This window comes from Neopelma chrysocephalum, unplaced genomic scaffold, assembly GCF_003984885.1.
Source record: "Neopelma chrysocephalum unplaced genomic scaffold, ASM398488v2 Primary Assembly neopelma1_182, whole genome shotgun sequence".
Classification (NCBI taxonomy): domain Eukaryota; kingdom Metazoa; phylum Chordata; class Aves; order Passeriformes; family Pipridae; genus Neopelma; species Neopelma chrysocephalum.
The window spans coordinates 227,043-251,798 of NW_020897844.1; the positions used below are offsets into that span (position 1 = coordinate 227,043).

Sequence of the window (24,756 nt, forward strand, 5' to 3'; positions counted from 1 at the left end):
TAATGTCATGGAAGAGGCAGGTTTAAACTTTATTGCATTGATTTCACGTTTTGCCTCATGTGGTGATTACTAAATCATCTTTTTATCTTTAGTCCAGACAGACACCGGAGGGAGAGTTTCTGCCGCTAGACCAGTGTGAGCTGGATGTTGGATTTGGAACTGGAGCCGACCAGCTGTTTTTAGTTTCCCCTTTAACCATCTGTCATGAAATTACCTCAGAGAGCCCCTTTTTTTGTCTCTCACAAAGATCCCTAAGAAGCGAGCAGTTTGAAATAGTTGTCATCCTCGAAGGAATCGTTGAGACTACGGGTAAGATTTAGAATAATATTCTCTAATTTTTAGCCTTTCTTTCTGGTCCTGATATTTTTAGCAAGGCAGCTGTTAGTCCTGGATGCTTCAGAATATCCTGCCATATGCTGCAGAGCTTCAGTGGCCTGTACCAGTGAATAGGAGACCTCTGCATTCCCGAATCCCAAAGTGGCCAGAACATCCAGGAAGAAACACAGGCTCCCGTTTTAAGGGCCACCACTCTGAGAGAATGTTGAACTTTAAAAGTTGCCAGTGCTGCAAAATCTCTTTCAATCTAATTTTAATTTAGCTTACATTAAATTAAATGCAGAATAAGAAGTCCAGTTTTACAGCACAAATACAGACCTTGTCAGTCACAAAGATTGTGGGCACATATGGTTATCAACAAATATGAGCAGGGCTTTTTTTGTTTTCCATCTGGGTATGGTGTTGTCCAGATGACAGCTGACTTTGTGGCCTTGTCTTTTGAAAACTTAATTGTTTTATGAATGCTGTGAAAATGTGTTCTAAGTTATATAAGAAGCTCTGCATCAAGGATCCATGCACGTTGTTAAAGTCCAAATCATCAGTATTCTGATCTTCCTCTGCCGCCTTCTGAGGATTTGTGAAGCTTTGGTTAATCAAAGTGCATTTTCATCCTTTCTGCATTTACAGTTGCATGGGAAACAGCTTCAGTGTCTCTGCACAGCTTTTGTCTTGACATATTATTTGGAGAAAAAGTAGCCTAGCCTATGGAAGGAATGGAATGTTACATTTTTCATTGAGCTTTAGCTCCCCCCACACCTGATCCTTGCCAGAGAACTCTGTAAGCCTCTGCCAAGCAATAGCAAGGTGACTTCCAAGGAACAATGTTACAAACTCTCTCAAGATTAAGAGAATTAGGATTGTTCAGCCTGGAAAAGAGAAGCTCTGGGATGACCTAATTGTGGTCTTCCAGTACCTGAAGAGAATTTACAGGAAAGATGGGGCAAGAGCATTTAAAGGACAAGGGAGAATGGGTTAAAATTGAAAGAGAGTAGGTTTAGATTAGATATTAGGGAAAAAGTCTTTAGATATTAGGGAAAAAGTCTTTACTTTGAGGGTGGCACAGGTTGCCCAGAGAAGCTGTGGCTGCCCCATCCCTGCATGTGTTCAAGGCCAGGTTGGATGGGGCTCTGAGCAACCTGGTCTAGTTGAAGGTGTCCCTGCCCATTCTGAGATTTTATGATACAAGCTGTAAGATTGTCGTTGCTGTCAAGCTAATACTGTTTTTATTTTACAGTTTGCTTTTGCTTGGTCTCAAGTCTGCAATATTTGCATAAAAATCAGTGAACTAGAGGCACTCCATTGATGTCAGAAGATTGTCTGGGAAAAATTACCCCATTTTATAATCCATAAAATTATTAGCTTGCAGGCTACAATTGATTTTTAGCCTTACCCTTTATTTTTTGTTGTAGATGCCAGTCTGCCTGCTCACATTAGAATGCCATGCTTTTGTTTCTGTTCCCACAGGAATGACATGTCAAGCTAGGACCTCGTATACAGAAGATGAAGTCCTTTGGGGTCACAGGTTCCTCCCTGTAATGTCTCTGGAAAATGGTTTTTTCCGTGTCGATTATTCTCAGTTTCATGCTACATTTGAAGTCCCCACTCCTCCTTACAGTGTTAAAGAGCAAGAGGAAAAGCTGTCCCTGTCCTCTCCTTTCAATAGTCCCGTCGATAATAACAAAACCAGAGGAGAACAGGTTTGTCCACTTGACTGTGTTGATATTGCAGGAGAGAAGGACAAGCTCCCTTTTAAACTTCAGAAGATTAGCTCAGGAAAGGAAAGCCTTCCACAAAGAGCCCTGAGAATGAGTTCCAGTAACACAGAGAAGACTTTCAGTACCGGAGATCTCTTGAAAATTCAAGAAATAAGTCCCAGCTCTGAGGGTGAAGATGGTGATGACAGGATGCAGCTGAAAGCCTCAAAAATAAGTGCTTTGACTCAGTCTGCCAGTGATCTCGAGTTACACAGGATCTCTCCAAGTACGGGTGCTCTGGAGGTGAAACTGGAAGATAATTTACCTGCCAAACTTTGAAAAATGAACTCTGATCGCCTCTCTTAAGAGCTGAAGAAACAGGAGTTGCTGCTGATAAACTGTGTTTGAGACTGCTGACCTGAAAGAGTTGTTTTACAGTAAAGTCATAATTTGGTTTTGCCACTTTCAGGAAGAATGATCCTTTTTGCATAACTGTTCTGTACAGATCCAGTTTAGGTAGCATAACAGGACTTTGAGGGGCAGTAAGATTAAACTGTTGTGCCAAAGAGATCCCTGCCCTAGTGATGTTTATCAGCATGCTCATTGCAAATCTACATTGTCTTCCATGTATGCAGATGCTTTTTCATGAAGCAAGGACCAGATCCTTAAGTCACAGAGTGGAATGCTCAGAGATCAAGCCACAGAGGGTGTAACTCCAGCTGAAACGTGGTTTTGTGCAGCTCAGATCTTGGACTGTTGCTGAAGTATGAAACAACAGAACACAGGAAAAATCTGTGATGCTGCTTGGTCACAGTCCAGTTCTCTCTGAGTGACCCCATTGGAAAGTGGCCTTCCTGTGACACCTGGAGACTGCATCCCTCATCACAGTGATCTCCTTCTGTGCTCCCAGTGTCTCATTCAGTGCCATTCAGGTAAAGGTAAAGGAAGCAGTTTGCAATAACCATTTGGGTCATTTGACTCACATGAACTCTCATAAATGTGTTCAGAACTAGACCTCAGCATTTGATTAGGTGGATCACATATTGAATTTTAACAACCATATCTCCACTCACTGTGAAGGGAACTTGAGGTCAGTAGCTCAACTTAATGGTGTGTCTCATACTGCAACTAAATGAAATTTTAGTTTGAAGACATTGTAATCAAATAAAACCAAAATGCTCCATAATGCTCAGTCATTACACATTCTCAGAGTTTTACTAATGAATGGTAGTGTCATGTTGATAATGTTTGTTACATTTGCCTTCTCCATTTGTGTATGATTCTCAATAATTTTGTAGATTTGACATTTATTATTATTCAGCTCAGTCCACCTCAGCCTGTGAAAAAAGTTGGTTTTTTTCCTGGTTGGTAGTGAGTAAGCATGATCCAAACTTGCTGTTTTGTAAACTGCAGTGTTCAGTAGCTCAGCATATAGGGTGTTTATCACCAAAGCACTAGCACAGCCCTCTCCAACAGAAGGATCAAATTCTACTCCTGTTACATGGACAGAATTCAATCAAACTTAAAAGGGGTGGCAGTGGCCACTTTGATTGGCAAGGCATTCCTTGATGGCAAAGTGATATATCCAAGCTAGGAATGACTTTGCTTGCATAACTTGCTCTTTCTTGCTTTGATCTGTCTACAGTGTGAAACTGGAAAATGGTATTTTTATGCAGGGGTCAGATTTGCTCGTTGTCGTTTGTTTTCAACGTGAATTTCAACATTATATATGTGCTGAAATCTGTATTTTCATTTATTAACTGTATTTGTATGGACTATTTAGATGCCAACGTGATGTCTTGAATGATGATGAATCTCCCTACTCATCAGAACAGCCAGAGTTAGTATGAAATAAAATTACATCCACCTTGGGTCTCAAGCAGTCTTTACTCCATCGTGCATGTTGACAACAAAGTTGCCCCATCCTTGGGCACACCTCCCTGTGCTTTGAGGGGAGGAATGTCCATATGCATTAGAGCAACGAGCTGCTGACCAGGGCAGTTGTCACTCATTTTGTGCCACCTTTGGGGGTGAGTAAAAACAGGGGGTGGGGAAATCTGGGGGGTGATGATGTCATTAGGAGCACCCCAGTGTCACTGGGGAGAGCGATGATGGGGTGAAGGAGCAGGTGAGTGGGGGATCAGGGGGGTCATGAGTGGTCCTTCCAAAAAAGGGAGGTTATAAATGCTTGAAAATACATGGGGATGTGTTTGTAGAAAACGGCCCTGCCCACACCGCTGTCACTCACCGGTCCCTGCTCCTTCCCCCACCCACTCCCTGCACCCACTGTCCTGCCCCCTTGGTGACAAATACGGCCCAGGGATGTCCCCCAGAGCCACAACCTGTCTGGGGACAGCCAGGGCTGGTGTGGATGCTCCCGTGATCTCCACAGGGTGAATCTCAGCAGAGCTAGCAGGCGAGACTGGAGATGTGGCCAAATAAACCCTCCCTGCCCCAGGGGAGGGCAGGAGGCACTGTCACATCAAGGCACGGGCTAAGAGACTAAGAGCAGTGTGTGACCAAGTGCCAGCCCTGTCCCCAGGGCAGGGGACAGCAGTGGAGGACAGGAGCCAGCCCTGAGCAGAGTCCCTCACCGGGGATGGAGCTGGTCCCACATCACTTGTGGCGCTTTTTCTTCTGTTCTTTGCGTTTCTGAGCCCTCACGTCCTTCTTGAGGCGGCTGTCGACGACCTTGAACTGGCCCTTGACGCCGGGGGGGCGGCGCACACGGGGTCCTACGCCCTTCTTAGCCACCAGGTAGGTGACCTGTCGCTTCTCCTTGGCCAGCCCGGCCTTCTTGTAGATGCTGTGGGACAAGGGTGAAAATTCAAAGCAAGTCCCAGTGCCCAACTCAGCTCCAGCAGTTTGGGTTTTGGCCCTAAAACCAGTATTAGGCCCCACCCGTCCTCTGAGCTCTGTGCCCAGGCTGGGCTGCCCCTCTTTGTTCTGGATGCAGCCTGGCTGGGTGACACACAGAGCTGTCCCCACGCCATGGCTGCAGGGACACGGCATCACCAACTGGCCCAGCACCACGGGAAGGAGCTGGATCTCAGCTTGGCCACTCACCGCCGCAGCTGGGCCACCTTCTCCCGCTCCGAGATGTCCACCGTGTCCACCACGGCCTCCGCCTTCTTCTTCATCTGCTCCATCTTCTTCAGCATCTGTGGGGACAGCGAGGGTGAGGGACAGGGCGGTCGGAGGAGGGAGGGAGCACCCGGGAGAGGGATTTGGCCCCACAGCCCCACTCACCCGCCGCTTCTTGCGGGCCTTGGCCTCCGCCACCTTCTTGATGGGGCGGGCGTTGATCTCGCGCCAGCGCTGCCGATAGGCCTCCACCGTCTGCCGGTCCACGGGCACCTGCTTGCGCCGGTGCTGCTTCTCCTCCTCTGTGAACCACTCGGGCAGCTCCCCCTCCTCCTCGTTGTAGGAGTACCTGGGGGGGCACTCAGGTGACAAGGGGTCCCCACCTCAGTTCACCTACCCCGTCCTGCTGGAGAACGACCCCCGCAGCCCCCACAGCTCCGGTACCTGTTGAAGGAGTCGTCGATGAGGTCCCGCCGGGCCTTTCTGGAGGTGGCGATGACGGAGCCCAGGGCCAGCCCCTCTGCGTCCAGGACACGGGCTCTTTTCACTGCAGGAGGGACACGTTAAAGCTTGGCCTGGCCCTGCCTCCTGTCCCTAAAGAGAGACTCACACGGCCTCCCCCTCACCTGGATTCTCAATGGGCACCACCTCAAAGCCACACGGCTCCACACGGCCCCGCTTCCCCCTCACTGCTGTTGGTGGCCTGTGGAGAGGAGCGTGGTCAGAGCTGGGGTGCTCATCTCCCAGCTCACCAGGACTCTGGAGCAGGGGAGAACATCCTGGCCCACCTCCCAGCCCTCACCTCTCCTCGTCGCTGCTGCTGTCGTCGTCACTGCTCTGCTCATCCTGTGCTTCACCAGTGCCAGGTGCTGTGTCTGTGGCTGGTGAGGGCTCAGCTGGAGCCTCCTCCTGGAGCACCTGCTTCTTCTTCTGCCCTTTCTTTGTTGCTTTGTCTGGGAATGGGAACCACTGGGTGAGAAAGGGCCAAGGGAGATCCCACTGCAGACCATTCCTCTAGAGATCCTGCTCATTGACACTGCACTAATGACAGGTCCTTAACAACACAGGCTGGAAACAGCCTCTGGCCTCGTGGAAGGTGTCCTTGCCCATGGCAGGGGTTGGAACTGGATGACCTTTAAGGTTCTTCCAACCCAAACCATTCCATGAAACTGCTCAGGGCAGCATCCCCATCGTGGTTGGATCCAGAGCCCCAGACTGGGCTGTGGGACTGTCCCTCTGTGCCCCCCCAGTGATTCACCTCTGTGGGAGTCGCGCTGTCTCTCAGCCAACATCTGGGCCTGCCCCAGCTCCAGGTCCTCATCTGCATCATCCTCGATGCCGGCAAAGGCGTCCTGAGATGAGGAGCAGTGGGTCAGACACAGGGCAGCCCTGGGGAGCTGCTGGGGCTGAGGCTGCCCCACCATTTCTGTCCCCGTGGGACTCACCTTCCCGAACCACAGGCTGGTCTGTCGCTCCTCCAGCACTGACTTCTCCTCCAGGGGCACCAGCAGTGGATTCTCCTCTTCCTCCCCTTCTTCCTCTTCTTCTTCCTTCTGCTTAAACTTCGCCCTGTGACAAGGAGCAGCAGGATCAGTGCCCCCAGCCAGGACAGGGTGTGCCCACTGCTGGATCCTGGAGCTGCTCCAACGGCAGCTCCTGCTCCAGGGAGGCTTTTCCCACTCTCACCTCTTCCCACCCTGCTCCCGCCTCTCCCGCTCCAGCTTGCGCTGACGGGCCTCGATCTCCAGCAGCTCCTCTGGGTCCAGGTCACTGGCCAGGGACACATCATCCTCTTCTTCATGATCTGAGACATAAATGTCATCGTCCCCAGGGCCCATCTCCAGGAGGGTGTCTGCTGAGGCCATGTCCCCCCGGGACAACTCCTCCAGCAGCTGCAACACAAGTCAGACGAGGCACAAGTCAGGCACTGTCCCAGCCCTGATGGCCCTGGGGAGCTCGGCCTCCCCCACCACACACCGGGGTCCTGTGGATGCTCCGCAGGGAGAACATGCTGGTGTCACCATCGTCAGCGATGGACACGCCAGGCAGGTCCATCTTCAGCTCCACACGCTCACGCTGCTTCCGCTGCTCCTTCAGGATCTTCTTCTTCTTTCTGAGAGAGGGGAAGGAATGAGGCCACACTGCCACACACACCCCGGAGGCTCATCCACTGCCACAGTGGTGCCACATGTCCCTCGGCAGCACTGGCACCCCCTGTGGAGGTTCCCCAACCCTGGGACAAAGGGGGGCCCCAGCTTCTTCATCTGCTTGGAGGAGCAGAGGAGCCCAAGGTCCCCAGACCCACAAACCACCCACTGTGAGAGGAACACGCTCTGACAGTCCCACTTCTGTCCCCATGGCTGGAACACCCCGTGCTCCCCCATCTCTCCTCCCCGAGATCTTTTTACCTTTTCAACTCTGCCAGCTCCTTGGCCTTCATCTCTGCCAATGCCAACTCCACCTCCTCCTCCTCCTTCTCCACCTCGTCAGCTGCAGCTTCTGGCACCATCTTCTTCTCCTTTTTCTCCTCCTCCTCTCTGCCTTCCTCCTCCTCACCAGAGCTCAGGCTGCCAAAAGGAAGGAGCTCAGAGCAGCTGTGCTGGGCCCAGACCCATCCCCAGACCCCTGCTGTTTGCTCCTACTTGATATCCAGCTCCTTTGCCTGCTCCTTCAGCTTTTTGGCCAAAAAGCGACGCAGCTTTGTCCTCCAGTTCAGCAGGGCTCTGTTGGGAGGGGGCAAACTGTTAGAGACCCCCCCCTAGGCACAGCTGGTGTATCTGCCTGTCCCAGTCCCTCCCAGTACCTGAGCTCCTTGCGCCCCAGGACGCGGATGTCCTTGCAGCACTGGCGCAGCTCCTCCGTGGTGGAGCTGTGGTTCTCCAGCTCCCCGTCCCCCAGCGTGATCTGGGCAGGGCACAGGGACAGGGGTGTTAAACCCCAGCCTCCCCTCCACGAGCACAGGGGCACCTGGCTCCCTCTTTCCGTCCCTCTGTGCTCCAAGGTGCCCCTCACTTCAGGCACGCACCTCATTGGCCTTGGAGAGGAAGTCCACGGGGTTGGGAGCCTTGAGGAAGTCCATGAGGGTGAAGCGGTGGTAGAGGGTTGTGTCTCCATCAGCATAACCTTCTGCCTGTGGGGGAAAAGGGGCTGTGAGGGGCCAGGGCAGGGCACAACCGAGCAGCTGCCACCAGCCCTGAAGGATGGATGGTGTCACCTAACTCATGTCTGGCTGCAGTGTCCACCTGAACATGTCTAATGGTTGGATTTGCAGTGTCCACCTGAACCTGCCTAATGGTTGGATTTGATGATCTCAGAGGTGTTTTCCAACCATAGGGATTCTGTGAGTCCACATGAGTCCACCAGCCCCAACCCAGCAGCTCCACAGCATCTCCCAGTCCCACCCCAGACACGGAGAGCTGACAGTCACAGAGGTTTGTGTCAGCTCCATGCCCAGCTGAGACCACCTGACACGACCTTTACTGTCCTAAAGGCACCTCACAGGGACACAAACCCAGTGGCCAACTCTTGTAGGGAGTTTAACTGATGGGTTTAATTGTAGGATTTAACTGACCCATCCCCAGCCTCACAACTTGTATCTCCATTTCCCCATTGCTACACTAACTTCTAGGGTTGAAAAGCTCCCCAAAACTGGTTCTCCCACCACTTTGCATCCTCAGACCTTTCATTTTCCTGATCAATTTTGCTCATTACAATCTCTTCAGCCCCAGCCCCATTTGTGTGTTTGGCCCTTGCTCATACCTTTGGTTTCTTCTTGCTGACCAGTTCACTGACAGACTTGGTCTGAACCTCCACCTCCTTGAAAGCGTATTTTGGGTCAAAAAACTTGCTGTCGATTTTATCTGGAGCCTGATAACCTGGGATGGAGGGATCAGAGTCATCAGGGCCCCTCCTCCTGGGATGGAGGGATCAGAGCCATCAGAGCCCTTCCTCCTGGGATGGAGAAATCAGAGCCCTTCCTGCCGAGATGGAGGGATCAGAGCTCTTCCTCCTGGGATGGAGGAATCAGAGCCTTCAGCAGGTTCCCCCAGCCCCATCCCAACAGCTGCAGGTCCCCCCAGGTGCTCACCCTGGCACACCACAAAGATCTCAGCAGACTCGTTGCGGGAGGCCTGGGGCTTGGTGGCCTGGACCTTCTGGAAGAACTGCTGGAAGATCCACAGGAGGGGCTGGTAGTCCCGGGAACGGAAAACCTTGGTGATGAACCAGCCACCCTTGCAGAGGAACTCGCAGGCCAATTTCAGGGCCATGAGGGTCAGGTTGGCTGGAGCGGGAGAGAAAAGGGAGTGAGGGTGTGACCTTCCCTGTGAGGGTGGGGAGGCCCTGGCACAGGTTGCCCAGAGAAGCTGTGGCTGCCCCTGGATCCCTGGAAGTGTCCAAGGCCAGGTTGGAGCAACCTGGGCTAGTGGAAGGTGTCCCTGCCCGTGGCAGGAGGTGGGAAGTGGATGGTCTTTAATGCCCCTTCCAACCCAAGCCATCCTGTGACCCTAAAAGCAGCCACTGTCCCCACACTAGTGCCTCCCTGGTGCCCCAGAGCAAACCCACCTTGGGAGTAGGCATCATGCACCCAGCTGGCCCCCACGTTGGGCGCCCCATCGTTCAGCACCACGTCCACCTTCCACGTCTGCAGCTCCTTGCGCAGGGCCTGGGGGACAGGGACACTCAGAACTCCTCCTGGGACCTCCACCTGAGCAGGTGGGGGGGGCCACGACCCCCCTGAGCCCCAGGGCAGCAGGGGACACTTGGGGCAGGGACACACCTGGCGGCACTTCTCAGTGGTGATGTCCTCCTGCAGCGTCACCACGTTGGGGATGGGCTTGATAGGGACCAAATCCACTCCTGGGGTGATGAAGGACATCCCAGCCCCTCAAAATGAGGCTCCAGCCCATGTAGCTCCCCCACCCACCCTCTCCTCCTCCCAGTATCCCCAATCCTTTCCCCATCAGTTCCAGGGGCGGTGGTGGATGTCCCTGCCCCTCGTTCCTGCCAGATCCCACCACTCACCAATGATCAGGCTGGACACTGGCATGAATTTGGAAGCCACCTGAAGCCTGGGAAGAGAAGAGAGGAATGAAACCACCCAGGAGAGCCCCCAGCCTTGGACTGCGCTGCTGGGGTTTGGGATCGAGGACAGAGACACAGTGACAGGGCACACACAGGACACTGTGACAGTGTCCCAGGGCAGCTGGTGGCACCAGGACACAGCCCCGACCCCACTCACCACCCGCCGGGGGCCGCACACAGATCCAGCAGAGCCCGGGCCTTCTGCAGGAACTGGAACTTCCGATTGAGCTGGAGCAGCTTGAAGGAGGAGCGGGAGCGGAACCCTGGGGGGCATCCGGGGGTTACCGGGGGTTACCGGGGTGACAGGGGGCCGCACCCCCCCCAGCGCCGGGCAGGCCCCTCACCTGTCTCCTTCGCCAGGTGGTAGAACTTGTCCCGCCGGCTCTTGCCCAGTTTGCTTTTCTTGCCCATGGCGGCAGCGGGGGGGCCGCGCTGTCAGCGCCAGGCTTGGACCTGCGGGGAGAATGGGCTGCTGCCCCAGGACACCGACACGATCCTGATCCCGATCCTGCTCCTGATCCCGCTCCCGGTGCCGCCGCGTGCCCACAGCACCTTCCCGGCGTGCTCCGCGCCAACCCGACAACTTCCGGTTGGTCCCTTTCTAGCCGCCATCTTGGGAGTGGCGCGCCCCCGCCGCCGCGGCCAGGCGGGCTGCAGAGGGCGGGAGAAGGGGAACGACAACGGGAGGCTCGTGGAGCGATAATGTGTCTCCTCGGAGGCGCGTTCACAACCCTTTCCGTCCCCTCCGGCGCCTTACAACACAGAGGAATCACCTCTGACCGCGCCAAGATGGCGGCTCCCCGCATGCCGGAGGTGTGGGAGTGTGTGGATCCTGTGGTGCATCGGGGATAGGAAGTGACGCCATCGCGCCAGGCGCGCAGGGGTCGGGCAGCGGAAGGCGGAGGGCACCATCTTTGTTGGGGTCGATGCCGGCGGAGAAGATGGCGCTGGACGGGCCCGAGCAGGTGAGGTCGGGCCGGGCTGGGCCAGGGTTGTGGACGGGAAGGGGCCTCGGGGCGCTCCGTGCGGCCACACGGCTCTGCTGCGGCCCGCTCTGCCCCAGGCCTGGCCGCACCGTGACTCGGCGGATCTCGCCCCGGTCCCCCCGGGAGGGGTGCGGGACTGGGGTCGGGCGGGGACGGCGGAATTCTGAGGGTGGGGGAGAGGGAAGGGGGGGGTCCAGGAGGGACCAAGGTGGGAACGGGGGATTAGGGGGCAGAGGATGGAGGGGAAAGGAAAAGGGGGACCCAAGACCCGGGTGGGGGGGAATTGGGGTCGGGGCTCAGAGGGGCGGAGGGAAAGGGATCCAGGACCCAGGTCGAGGGGGTCAGGAGGGGAATTGGGGACCGCGGGGATAGAGGATGGAGAAGAGGGAAAAGGAGACCCAGGACCTGGCCTGGGGAGGTTGTGGGGGGGGAAATGGGGACTGAGGGGGAGGCACCGAGGCTGGCAGGGATACAGGTGGATTTGGGGGTCAGTGCCACTGAGCTCTGCTCTCTCCCAGATGGAGATGGACGACGGGAAGGGTGGCTCGGGGCTGCGGCAGTACTACCTGTCCAAGATCGAGGAGCTGCAGGTGAGCCCTGTCCTGCCTGGGGACACCAGGGCTGTGTGGCCATGTCCCCACAGCTGCCCTGCCTTGGAAGGCACCCACGGCCTTCCCTGTGCTGCAGGAGCAGAGGGAAGCTCTTCCCCAGGGGGTGTCAGCAAGTAGGACCCACCCTGGGGGCTCTGAGGGGCACAGGATGAGTTTATGCTCTGAGCTGAGAGCCTTCTGGGTGAGGGGCTGCCCACCCTGCAGGGGGGTTTGGCCATGTCCTGTTGGGAATGACTGTCCTCATCCAGGTCCCTATCCCAAGTGACTCAGGACAGGGTGGGATTGGATATTAGGAAGAAATTGTCCCCTGTGAGAGTGGGGAAGCCCCAGCACAGGTTGCTCAGAGAAGCTGTGGCTGCCCCTGGATCCCCTGGAACTGTCCAAGGCCTGGTTGGATGGGGCTTGGAGCAACCAGGGCTAGTGGAAGATGTTCCAGCCTGTGGCAGGGAGTGGAATGAGATGGTCTTTAAAATCCTTTCCAACCCAAACCATTCCATGATAACGGTGCCAGTGCTGGTGCCCAGGCTGGGTTTAGCTGAGCCCTGCCCAGCACACCAAGGGCTCAGCCAGGCTCTGCCCCCACAGCTCATCGTGAACGAGAAGAGCCAGAACCTGCGGCGGCTGCAGGCACAGAGGAACGAGCTGAACGCCAAGGGTACGGCCTGCACCCTCCTCCTCCTCACCTGGGGGTTGGGCTGGGGGCTCTGGGCTGGGCTGGGGGCTGCTGTGCCCTCTGTGCTGCCGCTCTGCCCCAGGCAGGGGCTCGGGGGGAAGCTGTGGCTGGTGCTGAGCTCTGTCCTTCCCCGCAGTGCGGCTGCTGCGGGAGGAGCTGCAGCTGCTGCAGGAGCAGGGATCCTACGTGGGAGAGGTGGTGAGAGCCATGGACAAGAAGAAAGTGCTTGTCAAGGTACGAGGCTGAGCTGTCCTGAGGGTGGTCAGGGCTGGGGTAGGGGCTGAGAGACCCTGTGACCTCGTGGGGGTCACAGCAAGTGTGAGCTTGAGCTGGGGGAATGTGACATCTCAGAGATGTGGAGTGGGAGCTCTTTGTCTGGAGGAGCACGTTGGGATGGCTCTGCTGGGCCCAGACCTTCCCCAGGCTGGTGAGAGGAAGGAGGGGCCATAAGGTGTTTGGTGGTGGTTGAGCTCCTGGGACCTTCTTCCTGCTCCGAGCAAGTGGTGGATATTGGGCACAAACCAGGGAACTTCCCCCAGAAATAACTCAAGGTGACATCTCTGCCTTCCAGGTGCACCCCGAGGGGAAGTTTGTGGTGGATGTGGACAAGAACATCGACATCAATGACGTGAGTGTTCTGGGGTCATGGGAGAGGTCCTGACTGGTCCCCCAGGGCTGGCAGGGACACTGATCCCCCCTGTGTCCCCACAGGTGACCCCAAACTGCCGCGTGGCCCTGCGGAACGACAGCTACACCCTGCACAAGATCTTGCCCAACAAGGTGGACCCGCTGGTGTCCCTGATGATGGTGGAGAAGGTCCCGGACTCCACGTACGAGATGATCGGGGGCCTGGACAAGCAGATCAAGGAGATCAAGGAAGTGATCGAGCTGCCCGTGAAGCACCCGGAGCTCTTCGAGGCGCTGGGCATTGCCCAGCCCAAGGCAAGTGATGCTGGGGGGTCCTGAAGGGGTGTCCCCATGTTCCCTTTGGGGTCTGATGTGTTTATGTGGCCTTTTCAGGGTGTGCTGCTCTACGGCCCCCCTGGCACAGGCAAGACCTTGCTGGCCAGGGCAGTGGCCCATCACACCGACTGCACCTTCATCCGTGTGTCGGGCTCCGAGCTGGTGCAGAAGTTCATTGGGGAAGGTAAGAGGTGGCTCTGGGGGGTGACAGGTGACATCAGGGCTGTCCCCCTGGGTGGTCACAGTGCCAGGCTCAGCCCTGTGCCCCCGCAGGTGCCCGCATGGTGCGGGAGCTGTTCGTGATGGCCCGGGAACACGCGCCCTCCATCATCTTCATGGATGAGATCGACTCCATCGGCTCGTCCCGCCTGGAGGGCGGCTCGGGCGGGGACAGCGAGGTGCAGCGCACCATGCTGGAGCTCCTCAACCAGCTCGATGGCTTCGAGGCCACCAAGAACATCAAGGTAGGAGGGTGCCAGCCCTGCCTGGGGTCAGGGATGTGTCCCGCTGGCCCCACAGTGGTGACAGCTGCTGTCCCCGTGCAGGTGATCATGGCCACGAACCGCATCGACATCCTGGACTCGGCTCTGCTGCGCCCCGGCCGCATCGACAGGAAGATCGAGTTCCCCCCTCCCAACGAGGAGGTACGTGGAGGGTGAGGGTCCTCCCCAGCTCTCCCGGGTCCCTGCTGTCCCCATTCCTATGGCTCTAACCCCCACTGCTCCAGGCCCGCCTGGACATCCTCAAGATCCACTCCCGAAAAATGAACCTGACACGGGGCATCAACCTGCGCAAGATCGCGGAGCTGATGCCAGGGGCGTCGGGCGCGGAGGTGAAGGTGAGCTGGGGGCACTGGGGGGCACCGGGGGTGGCACTGGGGAGCGGTGGGTGACATCCTGTCCCCCCAGGGCGTGTGCACAGAAGCAGGAATGTACGCGCTGAGGGAGAGGCGGGTGCACGTCACGCAGGAGGACTTTGAAATGGCCGTGGCCAAGGTAAGTGTTTGTGGGGGAGGCAAAACAGGGGGTGATGGTGGTTTTTGGTGGGACAAAGTGTCCTGAGCGCTGTCTGCCAGGACTTGAGAGCTGCAGGGCTTGGAGGGAGTGGGCACTGGGGACACATAACAGCGTTGAGGGGGTTGTTTGACGTCAGTGACAGGGAAGAGGCTGTTGGGGCCCAGCCAGAGCCAGGCTGCTGTGCCTTCCTGGTGCAGGGCTGAAGTTTGGTGTTTTGGGGGGTTGTTAGCACCCAGTTTGGGGGCTGTACACTGGAACCAACCCTTCCCCCATCCTCACCCAGGTGATGCAGAAGGACAGCGAGAAGAACATGTCCATCAAGAAGCTGTGGAAGTAACAGTGAGGCCGGAGCTGCTCCGTGTGCGGTGTCACTTGACTAAAGCGCAGCTGAGGCCAGGCCTGGGCACTGATTTGGGAACAGGGTGGGGATCAGGACTCGACACAGACCCCCCCCAGAGCTGCAGGACTCAACACACCCCCACAGAGCTGCTGCTAACTGGTTTTATTAGAAAATATCCAAAATAGACAAAAAAAAAGGTTACACAAGAGGCAGAGCAGGCACCCCTGAGCCTGGGAACACCCTGGGAATATGTAAACGCCCCCCTCCCCTCGGGAGCCTGCAGGTGGGGGGCCAAGGCACTTCAGGGGAACTGGCAGGGGGTGGCACCGTCCCTGTGGTCCCCTCCCTCCATCCCCAGTTATCTCCAGTTCTTGGTGCCCCTGTGACCCCACTGCCACCAGGCTCCTGTGGGCAGAGCTACCCCCTCTGCCCCCTCAAGACGCATCACTAATTATGTAAAACAGGGGGGAGGAGGTGGAGGAATGAACTGATTGTCGAACACTTAACCTAAACCCTTGGTTCGTGTCACAAGGGAGCCCTCAGAGCACACCCTGAGCCCCCTGCAGAGCCCAGGCCACGAGTGCAGGGAAGAGGAACTCAATATATTAATCAAATACAAACCCACTGTACAAAACGCTTCCTTTTTTTTTTTTTTGCGTATGTGTTTTTTTTTTATATAAAACCTGTTCACAAAAATAGTGCAAAACGTCGGGCACCGGCGGGGCCGGGGGGTGGGGCTGGCGTTTGGAATGACAAACTTTGGTTGAAGAGGGGCAGGGCTGGGCCTGCTGGGCTCAGGGAGGGGCTTGGCAGCACCTCCCCCTCGGCACAGGCAGCTCTTCCCAGCTCCCGGAGGTTTTTGGGCTCGGGAGGGGAGCGGGAGGGGCCGCGGGGGCTCTCAGGGAGGGGCGCGGGGCGCGATGCAAAGCAGGAGGAGGGGGCGTAACTGCGGGGCTTTGGGGGGACAGGGGATCCCCCTCTGCGCTCTGCCCGGGGCCAGAACTTCCCGGCCCAGTGCAGCCCAGGGGTGCGAGCGGATCCCAGTCCCTCCAGGCACGTCGGGTTTGTGCAAGTGCTGTTTGATTCCAGTAAGTACCGTCAGGCTCAGGCAGCAGCGAGAGAGGAGAAGCCCCCGAGCCCCCGCCCACCCTTTAGGTGAGGCGGATCCCGAGCACTTGTTCCAGTTCCTGCCGGCGCTGCTGGACCTGGAGGAGAGCAGGGCAGTCAGAGGGATCCCCTCAGTGCCATCCCAACCCCCTCGGCACCCCCCGGAGCCCACCTTGGCAAAGATGTGTCTGCCCACAGCCTCCTGCGCCCAGGGCTGCTGGTAGAACTCCGCCCGCCGCTCCTCCTCGGGGTTCCCGATCACATCCGTGATGATCTGAGTGACACACGGGGTGGGAGGCACATGGAATGAGCACCAGGGATGGACCCAGACCTCCTCCCAGCCCCTCGCTCTGCCCAGCAGCAGGGTTTGAGAATTATGGAATTGCTGAGGTCAGAAAAGACCTTTAAGATCATCAAGTTCAACCATCAACTCATAATAAACCATGTTCCCAAAAGCCACATCCAGATGTTGTTGAACACTTCCAGGGATGGTGACTCCATCACTGCCCCGGGCAGCCTGGGCCAGGGCTGCACAGCCTTTTCCATGAAGAAATTTTTCCTAATATCCAACTTAACCCTCCCCTGGCAATACCTCCCCTTTACCTTCAGGTCCCTCCTCTGGGATTTGATCCATTCCTGGATGAAATCCTGTGGGTTATTGCTGAAGCTCAGCATGAAATCCCTCTGTGTCTTCAGCTGGTTGATGGATTCGATGGTCTCATGAATCTGGGGAGAGAGGAGAGGTGAGAGGGAGCTGTGTTCCCCCAAAACAAGACATCACCTCGCTGCCCCCGGCTCTGCAGGGCTGTGCCCTGGCAGGGTCCCCACCTTGGCATCCAGGGAGGCAATTTCCTGCTGGTTGGTGGTGGAAGCCAGGAAGTTGCTCATCTGAGCCTTCAGGGGATCGTCCACCTCCACATCGATGTCGTAGCAGGCCGTCTTCTTCTGGTCATTGGGGTCCACACTGGGAGGACATGGGGTGTTGGGAGAGAGCCCCTCCTCAGCCTCCACCCTGCTGTGGGGGTGCATTGACCCCCTGACTGCCCCAAGGAACCCCCACATTTGCTTGGCTGATTCTTCCCCTCGCGGGTGACTTGTGCTCACTGTTCCTTTGGGCTGGAGATCTCAGAAGCCTCCTGGCCCTCCCCTCCACAGCCCACTGCCCACCCTACAGAGCCCCCCATTCCCAAAGACACACCCATCCCACTGCCCATCCCACAGAGACCCCTATTCCTGGGGACACTCCCCACCCCATGGAGCTCCCCAGCCCCATGGACACCACCCAGCTCACTCCCCCACCCCCCCTTGAGTCCCCTATTCCCGGGAATACTGCCCATCTCACAGAACCCCCCAGGGATGGTGCTGAGATTGTTTCCAGAAGTCACTGGTAGCTTTTTACACTTATGGGGTCACACAATCACCAAGGTTGGTGAGCTTGGAGGTCTTTTCCAAGTCCCACCCCACGGAGCCCCCCCCCCCATTCCCAGAAACACTGCTCATCCCACTGCCCACCCCATGGAGCCCCCCCAGCCCCGGGAATGCTGCCCATCCCACTGGCCCCCCACCTGATGGTGTGGTTGATGATGATGGGATCCGGGTGCTGCAGGAGCCCTGCCAGCTTCATGGGGATCTCGGAGAAGCGCATGCGGATGCAGTTGAAGATCTGGAGGGGCAAAGCAGAGTGTTTGCTGCCCATGGCAGGGCCTCCTGCCACCTGTCCAGGCAGGTGAGTGGATCCCCAGCCCTGGTTTGAGCATGGTGGATGCAAACCAGAGCCTGGGGAAGGGGTAAATGGAGACTGGGCAGATTGGAGAGTCTGTGACAGCCGGAGAAGAGGCTTTTCCCGGCTGGAGTGGGTGGGAGGGGTGTTTTCCCCATCCCAGGTGTGGTACCTGGCGGAAGTAGCGGTTGCAGTTGATGTACTCCTTCTCATGGCTGTCCTGCAGCTTGTTGTGCTTGATGTAGAGCCAGAGGGCCTGCATGATGCTGGCACGGGTCTGGGTGTGCACCCCCAGCAGCCGGGCCAGGCGAGGGTCCAGCTTGTACTGCGGGGGCTGCAGGGACACCCAGGACAGTCACAGAGTCACCGAGGTTGGAAAAGCCCTCCAAGATCACCCAGTCCAACCCGTGAGCCACCCCCACCTTGTCACCCAGCCCAGAGCACTGAGTGCAGTTGTTCCTTGGACACCTCCAGGAATGGGGACTCCACCACCTCCCTGGGCAGCTCATCCCAATGTTTAACAACCCTTTGCATGAAGAAATTCCTTCTGATGCACAAAGAATTGGGGGGGTCTGTCTGGCACTTGGGAGGCCCCTCTGAGCAGGGAGTCCCACACAGCCCCTGTGTCACCACAGGCTGTGGGTCCATCCCCAGGGCTCCCTGTGATCCCTGTGCCCCCAACCCTCATCCAAGCCCTGCCCCAGCCCACTCCTCACCCTGGGCTGCCCCTCCCAGGTGAGCCGTGTTGGAGGGAGGGCAGCAGGTTCTCCCAGTCCCCGTGAGGCCCCAGGGCCATACCTGGTGATCCAACATGAGCAGCAGAGTGCACTTCACATTGACATCCCCAGGACGCTTCACCTGGAAGCCGTCGGTCTCCTGGGTCGTGGGCATCCGGTGCCACTGCGACACCAAGGGGACACTGGTCAATCCAGGACCAGGACAGGCTTTGTGTCTGTACAGCCAGTGCTCAGGCTCTGGGCAGGGGTCTAGCACAGGCAGACAGCCTGGAGCCCACCTCTGGCAGCTCCTGGGAGTCTCATCCCAGTGGGTGACACCCAGTCCAGCTGGATGTGCTCCAGCCCAGTGATGGATCAGCATTTTGGATGGGCTGGGGCAGTTCCAGCCCCGAGTGCTTGATGTCAAGGGCTCCAACAGCTCCTGGAGCCAGTGCAGGATCAATCCTGCCTCAGCCACTGCAGGGGATGCACATCAGAGCTGCTCACAATCCCACATGTGGAGGGGATTCCCATCACATCGAGCACCACCACAGAAATAAGCGTTTCCCACGGGAAAAACCACGAGCTGGGTGCAGGGCAAGCCTGCTCAGGAGCACCCAAGGAAGGCCTGATCCCAATCACAGTGCTTCATCTCCCTGAGGACCTTCCAGCAAGGCTGACAGGCAAGAGGGCAGCCCCTTCTTCCCACATGTGTGGGATGAGCCTCCTGTGCCATCATCACCCTTGTGGGGCCTCCCTGTGCCAACCTGGGGGGCCCAGGGCTGCCTGAGCTGCCTCTGGAGCCACATCCTTGCTGCAACCCCACAGCTCCTGGCTCTGGCTGCAGACTTTGCAGGGTGGGGGCCAGGAACCAGTACCAGGGAAAACAGTGCAGCCCTAAACTTGAGCCTGGAAAGCAGCGTGGGCCCCTGAGGAGGGTCTGGCACCCCCTGGCACACAGAAACACCCCTTGCCCACCCCTCTCTTGCAGCAGGACACACCCTGGGCTGGGGAGCTGAGCACCCAGAGGGGAAGCAGCAGCAGGACCACCTCGTGTCCCCTGCTGGGATCACCCCTCGTGCCTCACCTCCACCAGATGGTTGTCTGGGCCATACAGCTCCTTGTCCAGCTCGATGACGAGGCTCTTGAAGAAGGAGGAGAATTTCCTCTTCTGCTTGCTGGGCTGCAAACAGAGCAGCAGAGACTCATCTGACCCCCCTTAGCCAGGGAGAGCCCCAGCCCAAACCCACCTCCAGCCCCTGGAGCAGGACTGTGTCCATCCCAGACGAGCTCTTGGCTCACAGCACCAGCCCTTCATCCTCCTGGATCCTTATGGACCAATCCTCCTCCCACCACTTCATCCTCCTGGATCCTTATGGATCAGCACTCCTCCCATCACTTCATCCCTCCTGGATCCTTATGGATCAGCACTCCTCCCATCACTTCATCCCTCCTGGATCCTTATGGATCAGCACTCCTCCCATCACTTCATCCCTCCTGGATCCCTATGGACCATCATTTCTCCTCCCTCTAACACTTCATCCCTCCTGGATCCTTACATCCTCCAGCAGTTTGCCCTCCACACGCAGCTCCCAGGAGGCCACACGCTCACCCCCCTCTCCCTCTTCCTTGGCTGGGGTGAAAGTGTTGGAGATGTAAATCCTCAGCTTCCGCTTTTGCTGTGGAACAGGAAAACAGAGGGTGAGGATGATTGGAGAGAGAGGGCGACTGCAGCACCCACTTCTACTTCTGCACGAGAGGAAATGGTCTCAAGTTGCACCAGGGGAGGTTTAGATTAAATTAGATTAATTATTACATTAAATATTAGGGAAATTTTATTCACAGACAGGCTTGCAAAGCACTGGAACAGGCTGCCCAGGGCATTGGTAGAGTCACCACCCCTGGAACTGCCCAAAAAATATGTGGACGTGGCACCTGGGGACACGGTTTAGTGGTGGTGCTGGGCTGATGGTTGGACTCGATGGTCTTAAGAGGTTTTTTTCCACCCTTGACAATGCTGTGATTCCATGATCCTGTGGTTTGCAGCCCCCACCCCTCCCAGGCAGGGCTGCCACGCACCGTCAGGGGTTTCTTTATGGCCTCCTGGATCTCCATCCTCTTCCGAGCGATGGTTTGGTCCAGCTTGCGCTCGAAGGCCAGGAGGTCCATGTAGGCCTGGGACTCTGGGACCAGCTCCCGGATCTGTCACACAGAAATGGGCACCCTCTGGAGTGCTGGGCTGGGGCTGGATCCACCCCACAGCCCCAGCAGCACAGCCAGTGCTGGGCTGACACGCCAAGGAGCCTTCAAGCAACAGGTCCAGCACAACAGCACCAACTTCTTATTTTAAGCAAAGACTGCAGCCCTGCAAAGCTCTCCCCAGATCAGTTCAGAGCCTGTCACAGGCACGAAATGAATTCCTGGATTGTCAAGAGGGACCTCCAGGAAAGGCTTAGGGTCCTCCTGAGCTCTCCACCCCAAGCCACTGCTGTTCCCTGCTTGCTCTAAGTCTTGCTTGTCCAACTTAACACACCCCAAACCGCTCCTGCCACCCGAGAGGAAGAGACAGAAATATTCCAGGTCAGTTTGGGACTGAACAGAAATCCCCAGTGGGCAGGAGGCAGCTCAGCAGATCCTCCTCTTGTGGGGACCCCATCACCCCCCTGCAGCAGCTCAGCTGCACCCCCCCATGCCAAGGCATCACTCACCCTCTGTGGCAGCACCTTGTCAGCCATCTTCCTCCTTTTCACCCTGCAAAAGCACAGAGACAGGCAAAAAACACGACCCTGCAGCACCCACAGGACATCCTGCTGCCTGCCCAGTGTGGGGATGGATATTGGGAAAAGGTTCTTCCCCCAGAGGGTGGTTGGCACTGCCCAGGCTCCCCAGGGCAGTGGGCACGGCCCCAAGGCTGCCAGAGCTCCAGGAGGGTTTGGACAACACTCTGAGGGACAGGGGGGGATAGTTGGGGTGTCTGTGCAGGGTCAGGGGTTGGACTGGATGGTCCTTGGGGGTCCCTTCCCACTCAGGATACTCCTGATGACTGTGGGAGAAAGGTGTGGGATGTTAGAGCCTGTCACCAGGGAAGGAAATCCAGGCTTCAGTTTGCTTTGCTGCTGCAGGGCAGGAGCAAGGGGAGGTGGTAAAGGCAAAGCCATGGTTTCACTACAGTGTTCCTGAGTTTTCTTTCTGGGAACAGCCATCACAATCTCCCAGGGCTACAAACCAAAGCCCACTGCCAGGAACTCACTTAAAACCAGCTTAAAACAAACCAGCCTTACCACAGTAGGACCAAAATCCTGGCGGATAGAGGGAGCAAGGTGGGCTCCAGAGCCACAGCAGCTGCTCAGAGCCAGCTCAGCTCAGCCCAGCCTGCACACCCCAGGCTCCCACCAGCCTGAGCCCACCCTGATGTCCCTCTGAGCTCCTGCTCAGTGCCTGGACACAGCAGGGAACACTCTCCTCCTGCTGTGCTGCACAGGAGACGGGGCAGAGTCCAGCAGCACAGGAAGTCCCGTTTCTCTGGCAGCAGGATAACCCACGTGGGAGTCGGTGCTGCCATCCCGATGGGCCCAAGGTACAACAGGCTGCCCCAGGAGGACACCTGGGAGGGTGGCCCCAACCAAGAGTGGGGTCAGAGCCCCTGTTGGAGCTCTGCCTGCCACACAAACACCTCCTGGCCACCCCCATCAGCAGTTGGCAGCTCCTAATCCCTGGATCTGCAGCCAGCTGGGAGCAAGGACAGCCGGTCAGCCGGGCATGGCTGATCCCAGATCCCAGACCCCAGCCCTGGGGAATGGGGACACAGTATCTGGCTGCTGACGTCCCTGCTGGGACAAGCTGCTCCCTGCCCTTAATCCCCAGCTCGCCCTGGAGCACCTTTGGGATGCACCAGCTGCTGTGGGTGCCCTGAGAGGGATCACAGAGCAGGGAATGGGACCTGAGCATCCATGAGCACCCAGGGATCCTGCCCTGAGGAACAGCTCCCAGTAATCAAGAACATCTCATGGAAAACAGGAACAGCAGAGGGATTAGTGGCGTTGTAAACAAGCAAGGAGCTGCTGGCACAACGCCCACAAAGAGTCCTGCCCAGACTGCAGCTCCCGGGAGCTTCCCTACAACCTCCAACCCCCCTGCTGTGCTTCCAGCCATGTCTGTGCCTGCCAGAGCCTGGACAGACCCCTGGGAGGAGGAGACAGACCCTGACAGGCACAAACACACACCATGAGGCTCTTTGGTTCCTGGTGTGAGGAGGCTGCAAACTGGCCCCATCACCAGCCTGTCGTCACAAAATATCCCATTCCCGAGCTCTGGCAGGTTCCCCGTTGCCTGTGGTGCCAGTCTGGGGGAAATCTCTGCAGCAGGGCAGGGAGTTGGAGGTCTGTGCATGACATGACAGTTGTCAGACACTTCAGTAGGGACCTAGAGAGGTTTGGGGATCTTAAAGACAGTCAAACCAAACACAGCCCTGGGCACCCTGTCCTAAATTGAATTAATCTTTTTATACCTCAGTATCTGATGTGATATCTCACTAAATAAATACATGTTTCTGAAATAGGGCTCTCCTGTGGTCTGGAGAGAGTTTCACAGCAGAAGATCTCATGACTAAGTGATTGGGGCTGGTTTTAACAACACAGCTCATGGCTGTAAAGTAGCAAAGCATGAGGGAAGACACAAACGGGATTCATTTGGAAGCAGCATCCTTTCAGTATAGATTAGTTAGTCCTGGGAATGTGCAGGGACAGACTGGACGGTGCTTGGAGCAGCCTGGGGCAGTGGAAGGTGTCCCTGCCCATGGCAGGGAGTGGAACTGGATGGGCTTTAAATCCCTCCCAACCCAAACCATGCCACGATTCCATGAAGTGCAACCAGGGCCCAGCAGGACAACCCACCCTCCTCCTGCCTCCCCGGGGTGTCCTCCCTGGAGCAGAGTGTTCCAGCCCCTTACCCTCTCCTCTGGGTGGCCATCGGTGGCTGTGCCTGGGGGGTCAGCAGGCGCTTCCTGAAGGGATCCATCATGGATTGGGGCAGGCCAGGCCTCATCGGGGAGGCTGCTCCGTACGGGGGGGCTCCAGGGGGTCCCACCTGCAGCCCTGCCATGGGCATCCTGCCCCCGGGGGGCATCCCAGGGCGCTGTGGGAAGAGAGGAGAGCGTGAATTAAAACATTAAAACACTGCCCTGCACAGGCCTGACCTCGGCTGGGCACTGCCAACCACCCACCCTCCGCCCCCTTCCCTGGGAGAGATCCCTGAGGGTGTATCCTGCAAGGACAGGGCAGTGAGGAGGGAATGACAGCAGGAGCTGCAGCCTTTCCTTCCCGCAGGAAGAGCAACGGGAAAGCAGAAGCAGGAGGAGCAGAAGCCACAGGGGAAGCGTGTCCTGCCAGCTGGCACAGGGCTGAAGCCACTCGTGGCCCGGAGCCACCAGACCTGGAGTGTCACGAGGGCACTGCCTGCAAAGCCTACTCAAAACACTTAAATGGGGACCTAGAGAGGTTTAGGGATCTTAAAGACAGTCAAACAGTCACTGAACACAGCCCTGGGGCACCCTGTCCTAAATTAAATGAATCTTTTTATACCTCAGTATCTGCAGGGATATCTCACTAAATAAATACATGTTTCTGAAACAGGGCTCTCCTGTGGTCTGGAGAGAGTTTCACAGCAGATCTTCTTGTGACTAAGTGATTGGGGCTGGTTTTAACAACACTGCTCGTGGGTGCAGTTTGGATGTAGAGTAGCAAAACACGAGGGAAGACACAAACTGGATTCGTTTGGAAGCTGTGATGCAGCCTGGGGATGTTGTGGGTTGTGCCGTGGGTTCCTCTCCGGAAAGCAGCACGGGGAGGGGGGGGAAGCAGGGCAATCCCACTTCCTAACAGCAGGCAGGAAGAAAGCTGAGGGCTGGAGGAAGCAAGAGCTCACCCCCTGCCAGCAGCCAGCTCCATCTTTCCCCTTCCAGGGACCCAGACAGGGAATTCAGGAGACACGACAACACCCAACCACTGCAAGGGCTCCCAGCCCAGGGCAGCCCAGGAGCACCCCCAGAGCAGTGGTTGGGCCTCACAGGTGCCACCAGGTTAACACCCACCACCCCACTGGGACCCTCAACAGTTGGTCACAGCACCCCATGACCCACCAGCTGCCCCTACGTGCTCCAGCCTGCTCCACCTGAGGGCTGAGCCAGCAGCTTCCCAGGATCCTTTGATCCTTGAGGCTGGGAGAGCCACCAAGCCAGCAGAGCAACATTTCTCCCCTGCCTCAGGCTCTTTGACGTGCCAGGACATCCCCTCAGCTTCTCTCCCCCTCCTGCCAGGGCACAGGACTGTGCTGTGAAGGGAGGCAGAGAAGCCACCTCCTCACCTGCACACAGGGATCAATTTTGGAGCACACCCTGGATGCAGGAGTGGGAGCACAGGGGCACCGCTCTC

General features: G+C 57.1%; 4 protein-coding genes across 6 annotated transcripts in view; 2 read left to right on the top strand and 2 right to left on the bottom strand.

Annotated features, from left to right (window-relative positions):
- Window positions 1-8,684, top strand: part of LOC113976762 (G protein-activated inward rectifier potassium channel 1-like) — a 14,918-nt gene extending 6,234 nt beyond the window's left edge. The window contains exons 2-4 of one of the 3 annotated variants that reach the window (XR_003537162.1): window positions 93-309; window positions 1,801-2,430; window positions 8,674-8,684. Coding sequence is in view for 1 of the 3 variants with exons in the window: in XM_027702265.1 (XP_027558066.1) it covers window positions 93-309; window positions 1,801-2,369 (786 nt within the window). In the remaining 2 variants the exon portion in view is untranslated. Of the gene's footprint in view, window positions 1-92; window positions 310-1,800; window positions 2,702-8,673 lie in introns of those variants that run through there. The other 2 variants (XM_027702265.1, XR_003537163.1) reach the window with 2 other exon arrangements.
- On the bottom strand, window positions 3,899-10,753 carry FTSJ3 (FtsJ RNA methyltransferase homolog 3). The gene is made up of 21 exons (XM_027702264.1): window positions 10,541-10,753; window positions 10,354-10,459; window positions 10,137-10,183; window positions 9,892-9,971; window positions 9,678-9,777; window positions 9,202-9,396; window positions 8,874-8,989; window positions 8,140-8,244; window positions 7,918-8,018; window positions 7,757-7,837; window positions 7,523-7,681; window positions 7,092-7,227; window positions 6,801-7,006; window positions 6,560-6,683; window positions 6,373-6,466; window positions 5,917-6,067; window positions 5,741-5,817; window positions 5,559-5,661; window positions 5,280-5,463; window positions 5,097-5,191; window positions 3,899-4,836 (listed from the first exon to the last, which is right to left on the bottom strand). Exons 1-21 carry the CDS (start codon window positions 10,605-10,607, stop codon window positions 4,647-4,649), a joined length of 2,517 nt encoding a protein of 838 aa, XP_027558065.1. The 5' UTR covers window positions 10,608-10,753; the 3' UTR covers window positions 3,899-4,646.
- Window positions 10,754-11,031: 278 nt separating this feature from the next.
- Window positions 11,032-15,421, top strand: PSMC5 (proteasome 26S subunit, ATPase 5). The gene is made up of 12 exons (XM_027702268.1): window positions 11,032-11,161; window positions 11,701-11,772; window positions 12,379-12,448; window positions 12,603-12,700; window positions 13,038-13,094; window positions 13,178-13,408; window positions 13,487-13,613; window positions 13,703-13,893; window positions 13,975-14,073; window positions 14,157-14,267; window positions 14,338-14,424; window positions 14,729-15,421. The coding sequence occupies exons 1-12, from the start codon at window positions 11,123-11,125 to the stop codon at window positions 14,780-14,782; spliced, it is 1,236 nt and encodes a 411-aa protein (XP_027558069.1). The 5' UTR covers window positions 11,032-11,122; the 3' UTR covers window positions 14,783-15,421.
- On the bottom strand, window positions 14,933-23,473 carry SMARCD2 (SWI/SNF related, matrix associated, actin dependent regulator of chromatin, subfamily d, member 2). The gene is made up of 12 exons (XM_027702267.1): window positions 23,277-23,473; window positions 21,037-21,079; window positions 20,408-20,530; window positions 19,888-20,007; window positions 19,416-19,511; window positions 18,411-18,512; window positions 17,785-17,946; window positions 17,458-17,555; window positions 16,721-16,856; window positions 16,496-16,618; window positions 16,065-16,166; window positions 14,933-15,990 (listed from the first exon to the last, which is right to left on the bottom strand). The coding sequence occupies exons 1-12, from the start codon at window positions 23,450-23,452 to the stop codon at window positions 15,937-15,939; spliced, it is 1,335 nt and encodes a 444-aa protein (XP_027558068.1). The 5' UTR covers window positions 23,453-23,473; the 3' UTR covers window positions 14,933-15,936.
- Window positions 23,474-24,756: the final 1,283 nt, after the last annotated feature.